Genomic DNA, 18,951 nt, shown 5'->3' on the forward strand with positions numbered 1-18,951 from the left:
ATCTTTGTGATTTTAGTTAGGATGTAAAATAATGAGTTTTATTATGGCATTATTTAAAAAATATATATTTATTTTTAATTATGTGTCTGGGGCAGGGTATGCGTGTGTGTGAGGGCAGTTGCCCAGAGTCCAGTTGAGGGTGTCAGATCCCCCGTAGCTGAAGTTCCAGTTAATTGTAAACTGCCTGGCATGGGTGCCAGGAACCAAACTTGGGGTCCTCTGCGAGACTGTACATGTGCTCAATCACTATACCAGCACTCCAGTTCCTAATCATGACATTTTTGTTTATCATTGCATCCCCCCCATCTCTCTCCTCCTTCCCACTGGGCTCCTACTTCACCTCAAATGGCTCTGTTTTTGTGCTACCCCCGAGTGTGTGTATCTGTAGTATATCTAATCTAGGTTCCACATTTGAGTGAAAACATGCAGTATCTGGTTATTCTCCCCTCCATGTAGGCCTTCTTCTCTTTCACAGAGAGCCCCAGGGATCCTCCTGTCTCCAGCATCCCCAGTGCTAGAAATACCAACTGTGTGGCACCACCATTTTTTTTATGTGGATTCCGGGTATTGAACTTCTGTCCTTGTGTTTGTGGGCCAAGCGCTTCACCATCTGAGCCATGTTTCCAGCCCTGATTTTATTCTTCATGGCTGATTATATCACATCTTCTTTCTTAGTTTGGATGTTGACGGGCATCTAGACTGGTTCCATCTTGGCTGGCCTCTTGGCTATCGTGAACAGTGCAGTGGTAAACATGACGTCTCTTCATTGTGCCATGGCTCCTTTCTAAAAAGGGTTTCTAACGTGCTTCAATGTGTAATGGCACAGTCTGAGTTACATCTTCAGGAGGAGTAGATTGTGGAAAAGGAGGCCGTGTGTTTCTGCTTAAGTGGGGCCTCTGAGAGCATTCTGCTCTTCTAAATGATCTTTGGTGAATACCCACAACAAAGAATTAACCTCTGAGGCAGATCCGTCTACTGCTGGCTTGGGGAAGCCTCCCTAGCCAGTAAGCAAGGACAGTTACCAGTTCCTAGACAGGCCAGAGTATTAGAGACCAACAAGAGTTTATCTGAGTGAATCCATTTCACTTCCTTCAGAGCTAAGGGAACATTTCAAAAGAGGGGGCAGAAAGACTGTCAGAGCCCGGAGGTGGGGAGGAGTGCTATGAGGTGCTGTTCTTCTGAATGGGACATGGACATGGCCCTCACCACAGCTGTGGTTACCTGTGTAAGATCTGCACAAGACAGGGCCTGGGGCATTCACAAATAGGGAAACAGGGCTCATGTTTCCAGCTAATAGTTGCAGAGAGAAGAGAGGCTTTTCCCCCCAGTGGTGTAAATTGTTCATACTCCAGTAAACAAACACGTGTGCATGCAAGCAACCCTCACTAAACTCAGTGTGTCATAAAAAAGTAATAATAGGTAGGAAGGGGACGTGGGAAGAAGAAGGAGTGATGGGGTGATAGGGGAATTGAGACTAAAACGAGCAAAATACAATATATGCATGTATGAAGCTGTCTACGGGTTTTATTTCTAGAGAACTACATTTAAAGGAAGCAGGGTGGGGAGAGGAGGCTGCAGGATGATCCTTGAATCTAGGTACTCACTGTGCAGGATGGACACCTGAGTTCAGTCCCCAGAACCTACACAGTGGAAGGAGAAAACTAACTCTGCAGAATTGTGTTCTCTCTCTCTCTCTCTCTCTCTCTCTCTCTCTCTCTCTCTCTCTCGGTATATAGTCCTGCCCACCTGGAAGAACTTAGTGGCAACATGGATATTAAAGGGTCTTTTAGGCTAGGGCTGGGGAGACATGGCGGGCGCGCCCACCTGCCCAGTATAGCTTGCTGGAGTAGTGACAGCCCATGGGGCCGGAGGGATACAGATCCGGGCTATTCTGAGTTCTCACACAGGCAGCTGGGAGGGCTGCCCCCTGCCCCCCGTGGGAAGGGAACACCCAGAGCTTTAATTACACCTTCTGTCTAGATCAGCTGGGCTGCAATTACACTCTGTAGAGGGCAGCTGCTGCTAGATTACTTCCCAAACACTTCAAAGCTGTTAGAAAGCAAAACCTTCTATGGGTTCTACACTCTCAAGAAGGTTAGCAAATGGCCTGGTGGGAACAGCCGCAGAAGGGTATGCCCTCTCCGGTGACCACCTCTGCTCCCCCATCATTCCTCCAGAGTCCTCCTTGGCTGCAGAAGGATGGGAGAACAGCAGCTGAGGCTATCCAAAGGAACCTCACTTCTGCACACCGAGAGGAAGGCAGGAGAGACTGCCTGGGAGTGGGTTTCTTGTCCTTTCAGGGCAGGGATGCCTCACAGTCTCACTGCAGCCTGGTCCCAGCCTGCGACCCCTGCCCTGCAGGTAGTGCCTACTGGTGCCCTGTGAGTGCACCTGTCACCCCTTCTGCCAGTTGTCAGTGCACAAACATGCTGCCCCAAAACCCTGAGACCTGAGGACAGGCTTCGTACAGATGGGGCCGCAGGCCGGAAGACCCTCCTCTCACTCATTTATGACTTTGCTGGTGAATTAAGTTCCATGTCCAGGTTACTTATGGGATTCTTTTTTTTTTTTTTTTTTCTAGCAAGTTCTGAGTGTTTCAACAAAGACTCAACACACTCAACAAAGACTCCTCTTTTGGATTCAGATCACCAGTATGATGTCATGTGCCCTGCCCCCCCCCTGCCGGCTTCCACCAATCAGCTTTCTAGGGTTTATCCAGGCAGGATTCCCTGACCCCAGTGTCTACCCCTTAGACCCAGAAATGGAGCCCCCTGTTTGTCCCGGGCCTTTTCTTGTTATGGGGCTCAGCAGAAGACATGGTGACTGTCCAAATCCCCAAATGCCCAGGAGTACACCCTCATGTATCATTTTTTTGTAAAGATGTTGGGGGACCAGCATCCATATGGAAATAACTGTGGTTGTCACTGATCCAGTGTGTTGTTGGTTTTCAATAAAAGGTAAAGAGTTGACTTAGCTTGTATCACAAATGGGTTCAAAATTGTGGCCAAAATTGTCCTGCCAATGAGCAGGTGTTTGGGAAGTAAGTCCTATGTCCTCACTTTTCTCCAGCTCTAGACTCTGTGGTAAGGGAGATTACTTCCAGAACATTCAAGTCAATACAAGATTGCTTATTGACTTATCGGTGAAAAGTCTTTTTGTTTTTATTCATTTTGCATCCCTATCAAAGCCCCTCCCTCCTCTCCTTCCAACCCCATCTTCTTACCCCTTCCCCCCTCTCCTTCTCCTCAGAAAAGGGGAGACCCACCCACCCCAGCACATCAAGACACATCAGGATTAAGCACATCCTCTTCCACTGAGGCCCAACCAGGCAGCTCATCTGGGGAAAGTGAAATCTCTTAAACCATGTCCCAGCTGGTCACGGTGCTTTAGTTTTCTGAAAGTCTCACCCTCCAGTCAGAAAACAAAACCAAGCCCTGAAGTAAGGAACTACTACAGACACTCTGGCTTGTCCCTGGGATTTTAAGAATGATGGAAAACTGTTGTACATGTGGCAAGTGAGGAAAGTCAGGCTCGAAGGGCCAAAAACTGGTTCCACTTATATGTGTCATATTCGAAGTAAAACCAGAAGGAGCCTGGGTGTGTGGGACACGCTTTTCATCCACACTCAGGAGGCAGGAGCATCAAGAGTTTGAGGCTGGAGCTGCAGAGATGGTTCAGCGGTTAAGAGGACAGGGATTGAGTTCCCAACACCCACAAGGTGCCTCACAACTGTCTAGAACTCCAGTTCTGGAAAATTTGATGCCTTCTTCTAGTTTTCATAGGCAACAGGCCCTCACTTGGTGCATATAAATACATATGTAGGCAAATAGTTGTGCACATATAAATAAAATATTTATTTAACAAATTAAAAGGGGTTTCAGAGCCAACCTTCCTAGTAAGCTTCATAGTTAGACTTTATCAATACGTTAATTTTTAAAAAAGTACAAAAGTCCAGGCGAACAGAAAACAATGGTTGCCAGGGCTTGAAACTAGAAATGGAGAGACATGATGGAATTGTTGGAGATCGTGAAATTGAACTGTGAAATACCAAGGTTAGGAGGATAGAGGCATGCTGGACAAAACTAACAGAAGGAGTCTGGAGAAATGAGTGCCCTTTCAGAAGATCCAGGTTCAATTCCCAGCACCCACATGGTGGCTCACGACCATCTGCAACTCTAGTTCCAGGGGATCTAAGGTCCTTCTGTGACCCCTGAGAGTACTGCGCACATGTGCAGTTCACCCTCCTATTCCTACCAAAAGACCAGTTCCGTGACTCCAGGACCTGTGAGTGAGGATCCAGCAGGTAGCTTCAGGGGCCACCAGCTAGATTCTGTCCTGTTCAGTTATCAATGCTGTGATGAAACCATGGCCAAAAGTAATTTGGGGAGGAAAGGGTTTCTTTGGCTTACATTTCCACATGATTGTTCCTTCATCATCAGAGGAAGCCAGGAAAGGAACTTAGAGCAGGCACCTGGAGGCAGGAGCTGATGCAGAGGCCATGGAGGGGTGCTGTTTATTGGCTTCTTCTCCATGGCTTGCTCAGCCTGTTTTCTTATAGAACATAGGACCACCAGCTAATGGATGGCCACATCCAGAATGGGCTGGGCCCTCCCCCATCAATCACTGGTTAAGAAAATGTCCTACAGGCTTGCCTGCAGCCTGATCTTCTGGAAGCATTTTCTCAATTGAGGTTCCTGTCTCTCAAATGATTCTAGCCTTTGTCAAGTTGACACAAAGCTAGCCAGTATAATATCCGTAAAGACAGTTTAATCTAGCTGGAGATAGCATCAGATCCCACAGGGAAGGCTCAGTACCACCAGAGTGTCCCCACTTTAGACCCCAGTACCGAGCCCCAGTCTCTGGAACACCTGACCAGCCAGCTGTCACTCTGGGTTCCCATGACACCTCCTTGGGTTAGATCATTTGATAAGAGTGGTTCACAGAACTCAAGTAAACACATCTACAGGTTGAAATTTAGAGAACACAGATAAGGAAATGCAATAGAGTGAGATATATTGAAGGAGGTATGGCACTTCTAAGCCTTCTCTGGGCACACTACCTTCAAGGGAACCCCCCGTCTCCAAGACCTTCAGGTTTTCATGGAGAATTCATTGAATAAGCATGACTGAAATGTACACAACTGTGTAGAATGGCAAACAGACCAGGAAGAAAAAAAAAAGATCAAATGCTCCAGACTGAGTGAGACACCTGTGTGGTCTTGCAGTCTGTTCATTTCTGATTTGTGGAGCAGGAACCCTCAAAATTGAGGAATGCCTTTTATAGACAATTGTGGACAAGGGTAGATCCGAGAATGTCTTTGTGGTCAGCTCCAAGATAGTAAGTAAGGTGCAGGAAAATTAGAGCTATTGTTAGCCACCCTGGGTCTGAAGGATTCTAGCAGTGGTGGCCTGACTGGGAGAGGAGGGAGGAGCCAGGAGTACAGTCCCAAATCCTCAAATGACGATGTCACCAGCATATTGCTCAGTCCCCACTTTTTCCCACTAGTGTTGGGCCTGCTCTTAAGTCTTTGCTCAACCAGGGTAATTGGGCTTTCTCATTTTTCATCTGCTTTAACCTGAGTCTGTGATACTCTTTATATCAGAACAAAGAAAATTTTCAATGCAAAACTGGGAGCAACAGCAAATACCAAGAACAATCCCAGAATTTCCTATGGGACCTTTGTTCTTACTTTTTCCTATAAATGGGTCTGGGCTTTTCCTTCAGTGATGAACTATTCTGGGAATTCCATGTAGGTGATCTGGCTTCACTGTTGGACCCAGTTTCTGAGTTACATGGAGGACAAATTCTATGTTGCCTGACTATATTGCCCTATCTGTGTATAAAAGAGCATTGCCATATGCAATTAGGACCAGTTTCACCCCAGACTACATATTATGATACAGTGACCCAAATCATCAAAGTATCCTTCAAGACTCTGTAGATACCCAGGATTCCCTGGACATACAGAACCCCTGGCTGCCCTGTGGCTCTTGGCTACTTGGTGGGTGCATCATTTGCCTGTACCTGTTAAAAAACTCTTTTTGTTCTCAGCAGGGGCCTACCTGGCACCTGGGTTTGGGGCAGTGTTAATTCCCATCATCGGTATAAATGCCACTGGCTCGCTTTCAAATCTATGGCTACTTTTCAGAGTCAGCCACTAGACAAAAACAATGTTTTATGATAGTTGATAGCAGCAATGAACTTGAGCATGGCTCCTGTTAACCAATGTCAGCAGACTCAGTTATATCAAGGGGTATGGAAAACCATTCCTTCCAAAATACTGATATCCTGAATCCTGCCCTCCCACACATAAGACTCCTAGGCCCACAGCTATGATCAAGAGAAAAGGACCAAAGGGAAAAGGGATTACGAAAGGAGCTCTAATCCTCTCTGGGAGGGGAAACCAAGAAGGAGGGGAGGGGCAGCATCTGCAGATCTCTGACTGATAACGTAGGGGACTTTATCTTTTAGGGTTATCTGTCAGAAGGGTTGGTGACAAAGTGGTACCGCTCTCCACGACTGCTCCTGTCCCCGAACAACTACACAAAAGCCATCGATATGTGGGCAGCTGGCTGCATCCTCGCAGAGATGCTCACCGGGAAAATGCTCTTCGCGGGTAAGTTGATGACTGAGGCCACATGCTTCTTTCCCAGTGGTGTTCAACCTGTGTACAACACACTCACCAAGCCCAGAATATACCTACCTTTTGCTTAAATGACTTTTTTCTGTTCTTTTTCTGTTTTTGTTTTTTTGGTTTTTGTTTTTTTTGCTTTTTATGATTACTTCTCATAGATGTAGTATTTCATAGTAATGTCTTCACACAAAAAAATACAATAAAAGCTCAAATTAGCTTATGAGCACAGGACTTTTACAATCAACTAACCATTTTGCTCTGGTCTGAAGTAGCCACCACCTTGTTGTGGTACTATTTAAAAATGGGACCTGGAGGAAATGGTCTGTGCGATTAGTGCTCCTAATCCCAAAGCATTAGTTCCCAAAGCATCCCCTCACCCCTGACACCATGTGAGGACATAGCAGGAATGTCCCGTTCATGAGGAACAAGCTCTTCCCTAGTCACTGAATCTGCCAGTGCCTTGATCTCAGTCTCTGGAACAGATGTTTGTTGCTTGTGAGCCGTTTGGTCCAGGATATGTTGTTCTAACAGCTGGAGTGAGCTAAATCACCTGTACTCCGACACCTTCAGATTCGGTGCTGAAAACACCCACTCAGTATTTCAGCCTCTTCCCCCTCCCTCTCTGATACTGTCTCTCCTGTAGCCCAAACAAGTAACCCATTGCTTCCCTAATCTATCAAGATTTTCTTCACCTTGACACAAAATAAAGAAACCCTTTTCTGCTTAGAAAACTCAGTCTGTGCCTTGGCCTCCATTATGGCTCTGCTAATGCCCCAGGCAGTCATCCACTCTTGGCTCTCGCAAGGTACTTCATCCTCATCCTTGTTCCTGCTCCTTGCCTGGAGGTGCCACTGTGGCTTCCATTTCCTCTCCTCCAGCTTCTCCTCGCCCCTCTAGCTCGTCTCTCTTTGTCATTTTGCATTGCTGACAAAATGCCTGATATAAACCACCTAAAACCTCAACTTGGTCTGTTTCAGTGCTGTCAGCCACTGTTCAGCTGCCTGCAATTAGTGAGACCTGTGGCAAGGCAGACATGTCATGGTGGAAAGGCAGTGTTGGGGAATGCTGCAATGCTGTGGAGCGGGTAGGGGAATGAAGATACCCTTCAGATGCATGCCCACAGTAAGCTACTTCCTCAAGGTAGCACTCCCTCCCTCCTGCGTCAGCTGTGAACTCCTCAGTGCATTAAGCTACTGACAACTCAGTGGCCTCTGAATACTGGCCATGGAAGCTGTACCCACACCACAGGCCTGACTGTCCTTACTCCAGAAAAATCCATTTTACTCTCATCCTGTCATGCTGGCTAGCAGCCGCTGTCCCCTGCTCCTCCTGAGTCTGGGCCTTGGGTTGATGTCTTCTATCTCCCTCTCTGGCCAGGTCGCCATACCTGCTTCTCAGTCTACTGTTTCCTCTGTCTGAGATTCCCCCACCCTTCCCTAATTCCCGCCCATTTTCACAAATTGGTGCTTTTGCTGATTCTCAGGATTCTAAACCAGCCCTGGTCCCTCTGGCTGCAGTGTTGGATAACCAAAGCAGTGTACAGCTGACCTCCATATGCTCAGGTAGACAGTGACAATCAGAACTTCATTGCAAAGGAGAAAGGAAAGGCAGCAGCTAGTAAGGTTGTCTCTGACCCCAAGGACATGTCAGCAGAGAAGAAAGAGAGCTCAGAACCGCAGCACCCTGCTCCCAGTTTTCAGTGGTTCCTTCGTAAACTCAGAATGGGAATGTGCCTCCCCCAGGTGACATCTGTCACCAATGGGCCTCAGTCTTCCACATGGATGCATATCACTGGCTTCTCTGAGAAATTCATGTTCCCCAGCTCCAGAAAGCAGTGGAAGATGAGGTTTATCACACATTTGCCATGAGCTGGCACCCCTGCTGTGCCAACGTAATGGGTTCCTTTCATCAGTCATTCCAAGTGTCTGAAGTCATCCTCTTTCTATAAGGTGTTGGAAGAGAGATGACGGGCAGCCAGGTCTCCTCTGGGGCTGTCTGACTCCCAGGTCCTGCCCTTTGTCCACTGTATAAGTTGTGAAACTCCATTGGCTTCTCTGGTATGACACAGTTACTCCCTAGCAGGAGCTCACAAATGAGGACTAGTTCCCTGCCAGCTCAACCCTCGCTGAGGAGGTGACTCGAGGCTCAGAGCTGTGTATTCCTGGTGTACTAAGAAGGAGTCAGAGAGGAGTCAGGGTCCAGAGAGCAAGGTGTCAGCGTCTGACAATCGGACTTGATTATCCTAGACCTTCTGGTCCCCTGGAGAATTATCTAAAGTGTTCATCCAGAGAGGATAGCCCACAAGGGACACTTCTGGTGTCCCCTAGCTTTGAGCTTAGGACAGGGAGAGGCCCAAGGCATCTCTTTAAAGGAATTCCCAAAGCTGTGGGCCCTTGACTATAATAGTGCTTGATGGGCTTGCGGGAGTCACTAGGGCATGATACTCCTTAAGCCACCGGCTGCTGGAAGCCTGGGATTCTGCAGGAGCAGAGAAGGGCTGGCTCTCCGTGGAAGTGGGTGGCCAGGGAGGCCGGCCTTTCCAGGAAGGCCAGGTATGACTGAGGGGTCAGCCTGGCGGAGAGAGAGCACCTGTCTTAGCGTTCTGTTGCTGTGAAGACACCATGGCCACGGCAATTTATAAAAGAGAACATAAATTGGGGCCTTGTCTACAGTTACAGAGGGTAGGTCCATGGTCGCCATGGCAGGGAGCGGACAGGCATGGCCCTGGAGCAGTAACTGAGAACCTTACATCCTGATCCACAGGCAGAGAGACACTGGGGCTAGTGTGGGCTTTTAAAACCTCAGAGCCAACCCCCAGTAACACACTTCCTCCAACAAGGCCACACCTCCTAATCCTTCCAAACAGTGTCCCTCCTTGGTGACTAAGCATTCAAACTTGAGAGCCTGTGGGAGCCGTTCTCATTCAGGCCACCGCAGCGCCAGCTCATAACCACGGATGGAGGAGTGAACGCGAGGCTCTGTCCAGCCCTGCTACCTCTCCTTCAGAGCTTCGAGAACCCACCGTCCTCCCTGCGTCTAAAATCCACCTGCTATTCCCTACGCTCTTGCTCCTGAGAATTTTCTGGGTGGGATCCTCCTCTTTGGAACCCTACAGAGATGGCTCACCCTTTCTTTACAACTGTTTCCTTCCCGAGCCTAGTAAAGAGTGTGCCAAGCCTCTCGGCCTTAGCGTCCCCTGACTCAGTCCACATGAGAACCTGCTCCTGGAATGCCAGGCCACTAGCAGAACAGATGTGCCTCAGGCAGAACTAGATACAAGCCTGGATGAGTTACTTCCCTCGTCAGTGTGACAGGATACTTGACAGAAGCACCTTAAGGAAGCAGAAGTTTGTGTTGGCTTATAATGTCACTCACTACAGGGCAAGGCTTGTAGCTGAAGTGGCCGGGTCAGTAGCACCGGCAACTTGTTGAACAGCTGGTTAACATCACTGTGGTGGACAGGAAGCAGAGAACTCAGGTCCGAAGCAGGGCTATTGACCACAAGGCCTTCCCCCATTGGCCTGTGTCAGCCAGGCAAGCCCTATATCACAAAAGTCCACAGTCTCCCAGCCCCTGAGGGACTTTTCACGTTCGCCCATAAGAAAGCCCTGCCTTTTTTCACTTAACAAAGCCAACCCCAGAGATAGCAAGCACTCTGCAGTGGCCACACCTCGAGTAAGGGGGTGAGTCCCTCTGCCAGAGCCTTGTGCTCCATGCTGCCCCCTGGTGTCCTCTCTAGCCAGCTGGAGCGCCTCTGGAGCAGCCTCATCCGAGGCAGCTGTGCAGGGAAATGGCTTACCTGGCTTATCCGTGTGGCGTTTGCCTCCCCAGGGGCTCACGAGCTGGAGCAGATGCAGCTCATCCTGGAGACCATCCCTGTGGTCCGGGAGGAGGACAAGGAGGAGTTGCTCAGGGTGATGCCATCCTTCGTTAGCAGCACCTGGGAAGTGAAGAGGCCACTGCGCAAGCTGCTCCCTGATGTCAACAGTGAAGGTACCTGAGCCTACACGGGGGGCACCATCCCAAGAGGCTGGGTTCTGGCTTTACCTTGTGGCACAGGAGCAGGTGGGCCTCCATCCATAGACGAGAATGCTGTCTAGGATTCAGACATCAAGCACCCCTGGCAATAGGAGCTTTTCTAGCTAGAAGCTTAAGAAGTTTCACAGTTTAGAACACGTAGGTGTTTAGTTTTGGGTATTAGGGGTTCACACCCAGGAAGGAGTATATAAATATTTTAAAGATTGGAAAATATCTTACATTCAAAACAAGATTCAGCTGGCAAACACTCTGGATGAGGGACAGTCAGCCTGTGCACTCTCAAGAGTGCAGATTCCCAGCCACATGGCAACTCCTGAGGCAGTCAGTCAGTAGCAGGCCAGCAGGCTCCACTCCCCGTCTGTCTGCCTTACTGGTTCCTCGCCCCTGAAGGCTTGCCGTAGTACAGAGAATGTGTGACTTCTCAGCCTCAGGGCTGGACTGGTGCTCAGTTCCCAGTTCCCAGTGACTAGCTATGTCATCCTGAGCACACCATCTACCTGTAAAATAGGCGTGGTACTGCTTTAGAACATATATCAATCAGCTTTCTCTGACTGTGACAAGATGCATGAGAGACAGAAAGGTGGAAAGGCTCATTTGGCCTACAGTTTCCAAATTTCAGTCACTTGGCCCTTTGTTCCTGGGCCTGTGGGAATCAGGGCATTATGGCAGAGGGGCTATGCAGACAAGAGCATGAGCAAGCGGCCATCTATGGGACACACCCCTGAAGAATACACCCCAGGACCCACTTCCACCAATCCGACCTCACCATCTCCTCTGATAGTTTATTCACTGATGAACACACTGATGAGTGGGCCCACGGGTGAGGTCAGAGCCCTCCTGATCCAGCCGCCGTCTGATAGGTCTTTCTCTGAGTATCACTGGTCTGGGCATGGAGCCTTCATTTCCAATCCAGACCATAATGGGGTGGCTGTAACAGTTAAGTAACATGAGCTCAGCAAACCCTGTGGTGCAAAGGAGTCGTTCTGTAGGTTATATGTGCTACTTCTCCAGTGGGCCTCGAGTGTAGGTGGGATACAACCTCAGCCGATTTGAAAAGAGATCCAAGACCCCAATGGCTTGAGTAAGATGTATTTCTTATTGGTCTTGAAGTGTATCCTTCTGTCACATAAATATCTCATGGCAAGTGGCCTGGGCCAATACAGTAGATTTGCTCTACAAAGGTCACGCAGGCACTCTGACAGGCTGCCAGCTTAGCATGTGGCCCTCTTCCCCCAGAGAAAGGTGGGGAAACGGAGGCACTGCCTTAGCTCTAGGAATTCTGGACTTTTTTGCCCACCCCGTTCCTCTCTCAGCTTGACAGGAGCAGCACGTGACCTCTATGACTGCCTTTGCTCCCTACAGCCATTGACTTTCTGGAGAAGATCCTGACCTTTAACCCCATGGACCGATTAACAGCTGAGATGGGGCTACAGCACCCCTACATGAGCCCTTACTCCTGCCCAGAGGATGAGCCCACTTCACAGCACCCCTTCCGCATCGAAGACGAGATCGACGACATCGTGCTGATGGCTGCCAGCCAGAGCCAGCTCTCCAACTGGGACAGGTGTGTGTCCAAGGCTAGCGTCCTGAGCCACGCTGCCATATTCTCTCACTTCCCTTTTCCCACTGATCCTCCATGACCTCCTTCTCTCGTGTTGTATATTGCATTGGGCACTTTCCGTTTCCTGCTTCTCTCCTGTCCCCAAACATTGCCCATGTGTAGCCCCCTATTAGGCACTTCCCACGTGAGTCAGGGACTTCCACTCTGTCCAGCTTTCGTTGACACCCTAAAACCACTGACCACAGGGGCAAGTGACACTGAGTCACCAGCTGTAGTGTTTTGTGAACGATGGGCTGGAATTTTCTCCTAGAGTAATCACTCTGCTGCCGAGCTACATTTTTAGTCAAGATTTTGCCCTTGGAAGGCCAAGTATGAACCGCCAGGCACAAACTCCTTGTCGCAAAACATTTCTCATTTTGCACATCATTCACGCCCCCTGTGAGTGCCCTTGAAGGAGGCTGTGTGATCGTCAGTGTCCATGAGGGAGCCACAGCTTAGAAAGATTAAGACATTGGCATCGCGTTCCACAGCAAACCCGTGCGGGGCCATCCCCTAACTGTGTTGGCGTCCATGAGACTAAGAGCTTTGCTGTTAAGCTTCACTTGGCTTCGGGATCCTTGACAAGTGTCAGTACTGAAGAAAAGTAGGTTTTTGTTTTGTTTTTTTGTTTGTTTGTTTGTTTGTTTGTTTAAACTATTGCTGCGGGGATAGTCCTGAGCTCATAGGTTCTTTCCTGTCCTGGCTTTCTCAGGGCCCCAGGGCCCCGCCATCTGCTCTGGAGGCAGCACCAGTACTGCTCAATTTAGAAAGAGCAATGGAGGGGGTGCTTAGCTGCTCCAGCTCCAAGGGGGCTAACTGGGAGCCCTACTGCCATGGGAATGTGACAGCTTGTTACATAAGTGACAGATAGGCAATTTTTTTTAGTCATTTGACAGATGATAGGTTTCAAATTGAGGGGGTGCAGAAAGGGGGCAGGGCACTGTTATTTGGGGCAGGCTTGCTAGCTTCTCGTTGTCAGCAAATGGAGATTAATAGGCTCTTCTGCCAGCCTCATGCTGGGGCTGCCCTAGACTGTAGTTCTTAGACTTGTACCCGGCCCGCTTCCATGCCACGGAATTCAGGGCACAGAGTGTTGGATCAGCACCAGCGGAGATCACTGCTGGTCAGTCCAGGGCAATAGCAAGCTGGACACTCCTGCTTCTGGGCTTCCCCATCACACCTGCACAAAGGGCAGGGGCGAGGAAGTCCATGTCAGTGCTGTGGTGACATTCACCTTTGTGGCATGCTAATTTTCTTATCTTTAAGGCTTTGGTGGTGAAACTTAGTCCCCTGCAAAGGTAGTAGATAATACATGGCCAGCATTTGGGGTGCAGCAGACAACTGCTGATGCTTCCCAGCTCTTCCTCCTTGAAACCCCTGCAATTTCAAGGGCATTGGTGGGGGTCGTTGGGGGAAGATGGTACTGAACCCTGAGAGCCATGCCTTTGTGAATAGTGTCCCTGGGAGGCGGGCAGCTCCAGCCTTTCCCCTACTCCTCCAACCAGCGTTAGAGTACCCCATAGTCTATGGGCTGCAGCTGCCTCGCCTTGCAGGTCTAATTGTCCTGTGTGAGCTCCGGCTGAGGGAGCAGCTGGCCAGGAGCTACCACCTTGTCTGTGCTCCCAACCTGAGCACCTGGCGTAAGAAAGGGGTTCAGCCAGAGCTGACAGCCAGCCTCCTGCCTGCCCATCTGCCCTTCCTTTGCTCTTGGCTATCTGGCAACAGTCTCCTTGGCTACAGGGCAGTCAGCAGAGGGCAGAATTCCAAGGCTCTTTGGCCTCCCTCGATGGGGTCTGTGATCTTTCTGTAGGCCCCGTCTGCTCTGCTTGGAGGCAGGGTGCTACAAGGCACCTGTCCAGATCCATCCTGGCTAAGTCAACCAGCCTGGCTACATCTTAGAATCCCTGGGAGAAGTCTCAGAAACATGCCCAGGCAGGACCATCTAGAGCTGCTAAACCAGAAAATTGGTGGTGGGCAGCCAGGGCTACCTGACACTTATTTTTAATCCTCCTCTGTGATTCAAATCTGAGCCAGGATTAGGAAGTGCCTGGGTTTGCCACTCAGAGTGGGATCCACGGATTATCAGCAGCAACAGGGAGCCTGCTAAAAATTCAGAATCCCAGCCCTCCTCCCCCATACAGAGCTGCAGGGTCCAGATCTGCAGTTTAACAAGACCCCGTGTTATTTTATGAGTGATGCAGGTGAACCTATTAGAAAGTTTCGTAAGATGGTGGTTGTGTTCTTTCATCCTCGAGTCTATCGTGTAATGCCTGCACACAGTGAGTGCTCAAGAACGACGTTGACTATTAAAGACTATGAAGGCCAAACTCAAGGATCAGTCCCCTACTGAGCCATTGAGGCTCACGTTCACCTGCACCACCACCTTCCGACCTCGAAGGGTCAGCGTACCTGCACTTTAGGGACTGGGAGGAATAATGAGCGATTAGGCGATTTGGCTCCCCATTCATCCATGGTGCCTCCGTTTGCCTCCCTGCAGGTATCCTGTGAGTCTGTCGTCAGACCTGGAGTGGCGGCCTGACAGGTGCCAGGACGCGAGCGAGGTGCAGCGCGACCCACGCGCTGGTTCTGCCCCGCTGGCCGAGGACGTCCAGGTGGACCCACGCAAGGACTCCCAGAGCAGCTCCGAGCGCTTCCTGGAGCAGTCCCACCCGTCCATGGAGCGCGCCTTCGAGGCTGACTACGGGCGCTCCTGCGACTACAAGGTGGGGTCTCCGTCCTACCTAGATAAGCTGCTGTGGCGAGACAACAAGCCCCACCACTACTCCGAGCCCAAGCTCATCCTGGACCTGTCGCACTGGAAGCAGGCGGCCACCGGGCCGCCCAAGGCCGCGGTACCCACAGACCCGGTGTCCTGTGAGGATGAGCCGGCCAGCCTCTTCCTGGAGATTGCGCAGTGGGTCAAGAGCACGCAAAGTGGCCCTGAGCGCGCCAGTCCTCCCCCTGATGCCCCAGAACCCCGTCTCTCTGCCTCGCCCCCGGGACACCCGACACCCATCGATGGGGGTGCCAGTCCTCAGTTCGACTTAGACGTATTCATCTCGCGTGCTCTAAAGCTCTGCACCAAGCCTGAGGACCTACCAGAGAACAAACTGGGTGACCTGAATGGTGCGTGCATCTCCGAGCACCCTGGCGACCTCGTGCAGACAGAAGCCTTCTCCAAAGAAAGGTGGTGAGCACAGAAAGGGGTGCAGGAGAACTCCAGGAGCAAGACGCCACCCAGGAAGCTGGACCACGTCCTTGCCCCGCTACCACTCCTTCAGCCCCGCTCTGCTGCGTTGGGGTTAGCAGAACGCACGAGGATCCAGGGAGCGAGAGGAATGTCCGTTTCTTAAACTGCCTTAATAACTAGCCTTTAACCTCCGGAAGCGGGTTTGAACAGAGCCTGGCTGGGAGCTATCACTTTCCCCTCAAAGGGAAGGCGTGTGTTTTCTAAGCGACAGTGTGCAGGGAAGAAGGGATCTCGGACAGCAGTCTACAGCCCTACCAGGGTCAAGGGGGCAGAGAGAGCTTACAGACATAGTCTCCAAGCCATGCGACCCACCTAGTCTCCACTGGACCTCTGGGCCCAGAGATGCTGTGATGACTTAGGACCACAGGCCTAGTGAGTATCAGTGTAGTCTGAATCCCCGGCTCCTGCCCCCTGGACCAGTGTCTGACCACAGTATAATGTCTTCCTCTGCTGGGGTCACTCTGGCTTTTTGGTCAGAAAACTTGGTCCTGAGTGCTTCTCACTGTTCCTTACCATCTTCCCCATCCTTTCCTTTAATTTAGAACAATGTTTCCTGTATCCTGAAACTGGAAACAGAACCAGCTTCTTTCTCCTAGTCACCAGATTTCTATAACTCCGCAAAGTGCTTAAATGCTCACCTACTGCCTCCCTGTATTTGCCCCCGACAGCACAGTCTGAAGTTGGGGACTGTGGATAGGTTTCGTCATTTCCCAGGCCTGTGCATACAAACGCCTCCTGCATGCCCTATGCACTTTCCTGACTCAACATAACACAGCCCCCCGTTCCCCAGTGGATGTCATTCACGGGTGAGTTTGAAGACAGTAATTCCAAGACTCCCTCTTGTCCAGCCCACAGCATTCCACCCACCCCACCCACATGCACACAGCTCCTCTCCAAGCCTACTTGGGGCCCAAATGTTCTTGGCACAGAGTGCTCATTTGTAGGAAAAGCAATAAGGTGCTTTCCATAGAAGCAAATGAGTTAGGAGGGAAGATTCCACAGAGGCCCCACCATGCTTCACTAACGTTGCCCTTGATCATGAGCATCCATTTAGTCCTAGCCAAGAGTGGGCCCTGGAGGAATGACCTGAGAGCTAGCAACCTTGCCGGCAGGAAACCCAGGGAGAAAAACTAGGTGTTCAAAAAAGGGTGCCAACCTCAAGTGTCCTGAAGAGCCAGCTGTCAATGTGGAAAACCCAAGACAAAGGGATTCAAAATAACCTTGCCCTCATGGGTTAGGTTAAGATGAACTTGGAGCCCAGAGCCCTCTCCAGAAGCATGGGGATGGGAGATGACACCAACAGTCCCCAGTCTGTTCCTGAACACTCTGCCACTGGTGTCTATCCACCCCCTACCCCTGCCAACATCCCAAAGATACCCACAGGAAGTCTAACTGGTCTGTTGAGAGATCTCCTTGCGCTGTGTTCACCCTCACATGGCAGCACCTTAAATCTAGCTAACTATGATTTATATATTGAAACCTACAATGCATTAGAAACATTTTAAAACAATCACGCTGACCAGTTTTTAAATGAAAATATGTAAATATATAAAGTGTTTAGATTTTACTTTTTTTTTTTCCTTTAAGAAAATGCAATGCACAGCACTCCTTATGTGCCATTTGTCCTCAGAGGGAAGCTTTACTTTTTGAGTAAAGGGACATGCTGCTGACTGACCAGGAGTTCCCGGAAAACTGTTATAATTATTCATGTTCTTCAAAGAATCTGTTAAATATTATTAAACTTGATCCGGATGAGCCAAATAAACTTTTATTGGAACATAGATTCATCATGAGTTGTCACATTAATTGACATCTTACCTGACCCAATCTTTTACCATGGTTAAGGCATGAGAGCCTCATTGGCTTCTCCCTGCACTGTGAAAGTTACTGTTTACAGGGGTGAAGATGGGGTTCACACGTACGATCAGGCAGTGACTCCAAAATTAGCTGCTGAGGCTATCTTGATAGATAGATTTCTGCTATCTTGGTGTCAACTCCAGCTCTCTAAGGAACGGGGCTGGTCTTTATTGTCATAGAAGCTCTCAACATCTTGAGATGGCAAAGAACAAACCTACCCCAAATAGCCACCTGAGCCACACCCCTCACAGGTACCTGAGGTTGCTTCCGGCTGAGGCTGACTGCTCTGTAATCCCTGTGATGAGAATTGTGAAGCCCTGGCTTCATTCATTACTCAACAAATATAGACCATGGAGTTTTACATTTTTGTCTCTGTTCGATGACTCAGAGGCAATTTTTGGTTAGAACACATTACTACTGAAATGGGCCTATGCCAAGATGAGCAGGTTCTGAGCCACTTACCAGATTCTCGCCAAACCATCTGTCAAGCCCACTGTTTCAGATAATAAACACAGTCGACGGCAGTCTGAAGAAAGAAACTGGAAGAGTCCAGAAATAAATAACTCCCAAGCTTCACATTTCACAGAATTCCGAAGCACAGCAGAGGCTCACACAGTTCTGCTATGGCCCTACTGGGACCCAAGTCACTCTTGTCAAGTATATCCACTCCACTGGCCCTGCTGGTCACTCTTACAGCCATCTTGGTGTTTGTGTATGGGGCTGGGTATTACGCATAGTTTCAACCACGAGGGGAGTCTCCCTACCCAGTGATGTGAGTGAAGACAGCCCAAGAGTCTGAACAGGAACCTTGTTTTCTTTTTTTTTTTTTTTTTAGATTTATTTAGATTTAATTATTTTAGGTATATGAATGGTCTGTTTTCACGCATACCAGAAGAGGGAATCAGAGTCCTTATACATGGTTGCTGGGAATTGAACTCAGGACCTTCAGAAGAGCAGTCGGTGCTCTTAACCACTGAGCCATCTCTCAAGCCCCCCTTGCTTTCTTATTAGAGAAACTTCTACGCCCAATTGGAAGCACAGGCTATTAAAATGTTTAAGAATGTAACGGGTGTAAAACAGAGGGAGATGAGAAGCCCAAAGAGCGCTAAGAACTAAGAGAAGGGGTAAGTGTCCCTAAAAGGAATATGTCACAATTACTCCTAGCCACATGAGGCTAAGATTAACATTTACCTGAAAGGCCCCAAGGACTGCCTAACCTGTGCCAGCAAACTAGCCTACCAGCCAAAGGGTTTTACTGAAACACAACAACTTCCAAGCACTCATATATATCTTCTGATTCTTCGTTTGAATTTTTCATATTTTGTTTATTTGGGGGTAGCTCTTTTGGTAAAAAAAAAAAATTAGGGAAATAACAGCATTAAAATACTTAACTTGATTATTGGGTTTTTGGCCTTCTTAAGTTCAGTGCCCTGGGTACCTGTCCCCCTCTCCCTCATCCTCAGTGCAGCTGTAGTCTTTGATCTGCCATCTCTTGGCATCAGAGCTGAGAGGGTGCAGTGGCGACCACCTGGTCCACCAGCCTGAGACGGTCAGTCTCTAACCCTGTACAGA

The 18,951-nt window shown here is 49.4% G+C and overlaps 1 protein-coding gene across 5 annotated transcripts in view; it reads left to right on the plus strand.

The window, feature by feature from the left end:
* Mapk4 (mitogen-activated protein kinase 4) overlaps positions 1-17,303 on the plus strand; it is a 125,236-nt gene extending 107,933 nt beyond the window's left edge. For 4 of the 5 annotated variants that reach the window (XM_060377055.1, XM_021640792.2, XM_060377056.1 and 1 more), the window contains 4 exons: positions 6,472-6,616; positions 10,466-10,627; positions 12,035-12,236; positions 14,770-17,303. In XM_060377055.1, the coding sequence (XP_060233038.1) occupies positions 6,472-6,616; positions 10,466-10,627; positions 12,035-12,236; positions 14,770-15,466 (1,206 nt within the window). In that variant the 3' untranslated portion in view covers positions 15,467-17,303. Of the gene's footprint in view, positions 1-6,471; positions 6,617-10,465; positions 10,636-12,034; positions 12,237-14,769 lie in introns of those variants that run through there. The other variant, XM_060377058.1, reaches the window with a different exon arrangement.
* Positions 17,304-18,951: the final 1,648 nt, after the last annotated feature.

This window comes from Meriones unguiculatus, chromosome 2 (genome assembly GCF_030254825.1).
Source record: "Meriones unguiculatus strain TT.TT164.6M chromosome 2, Bangor_MerUng_6.1, whole genome shotgun sequence".
In the NCBI taxonomy this organism is placed as follows: Eukaryota; Metazoa; Chordata; class Mammalia; order Rodentia; family Muridae; genus Meriones; species Meriones unguiculatus.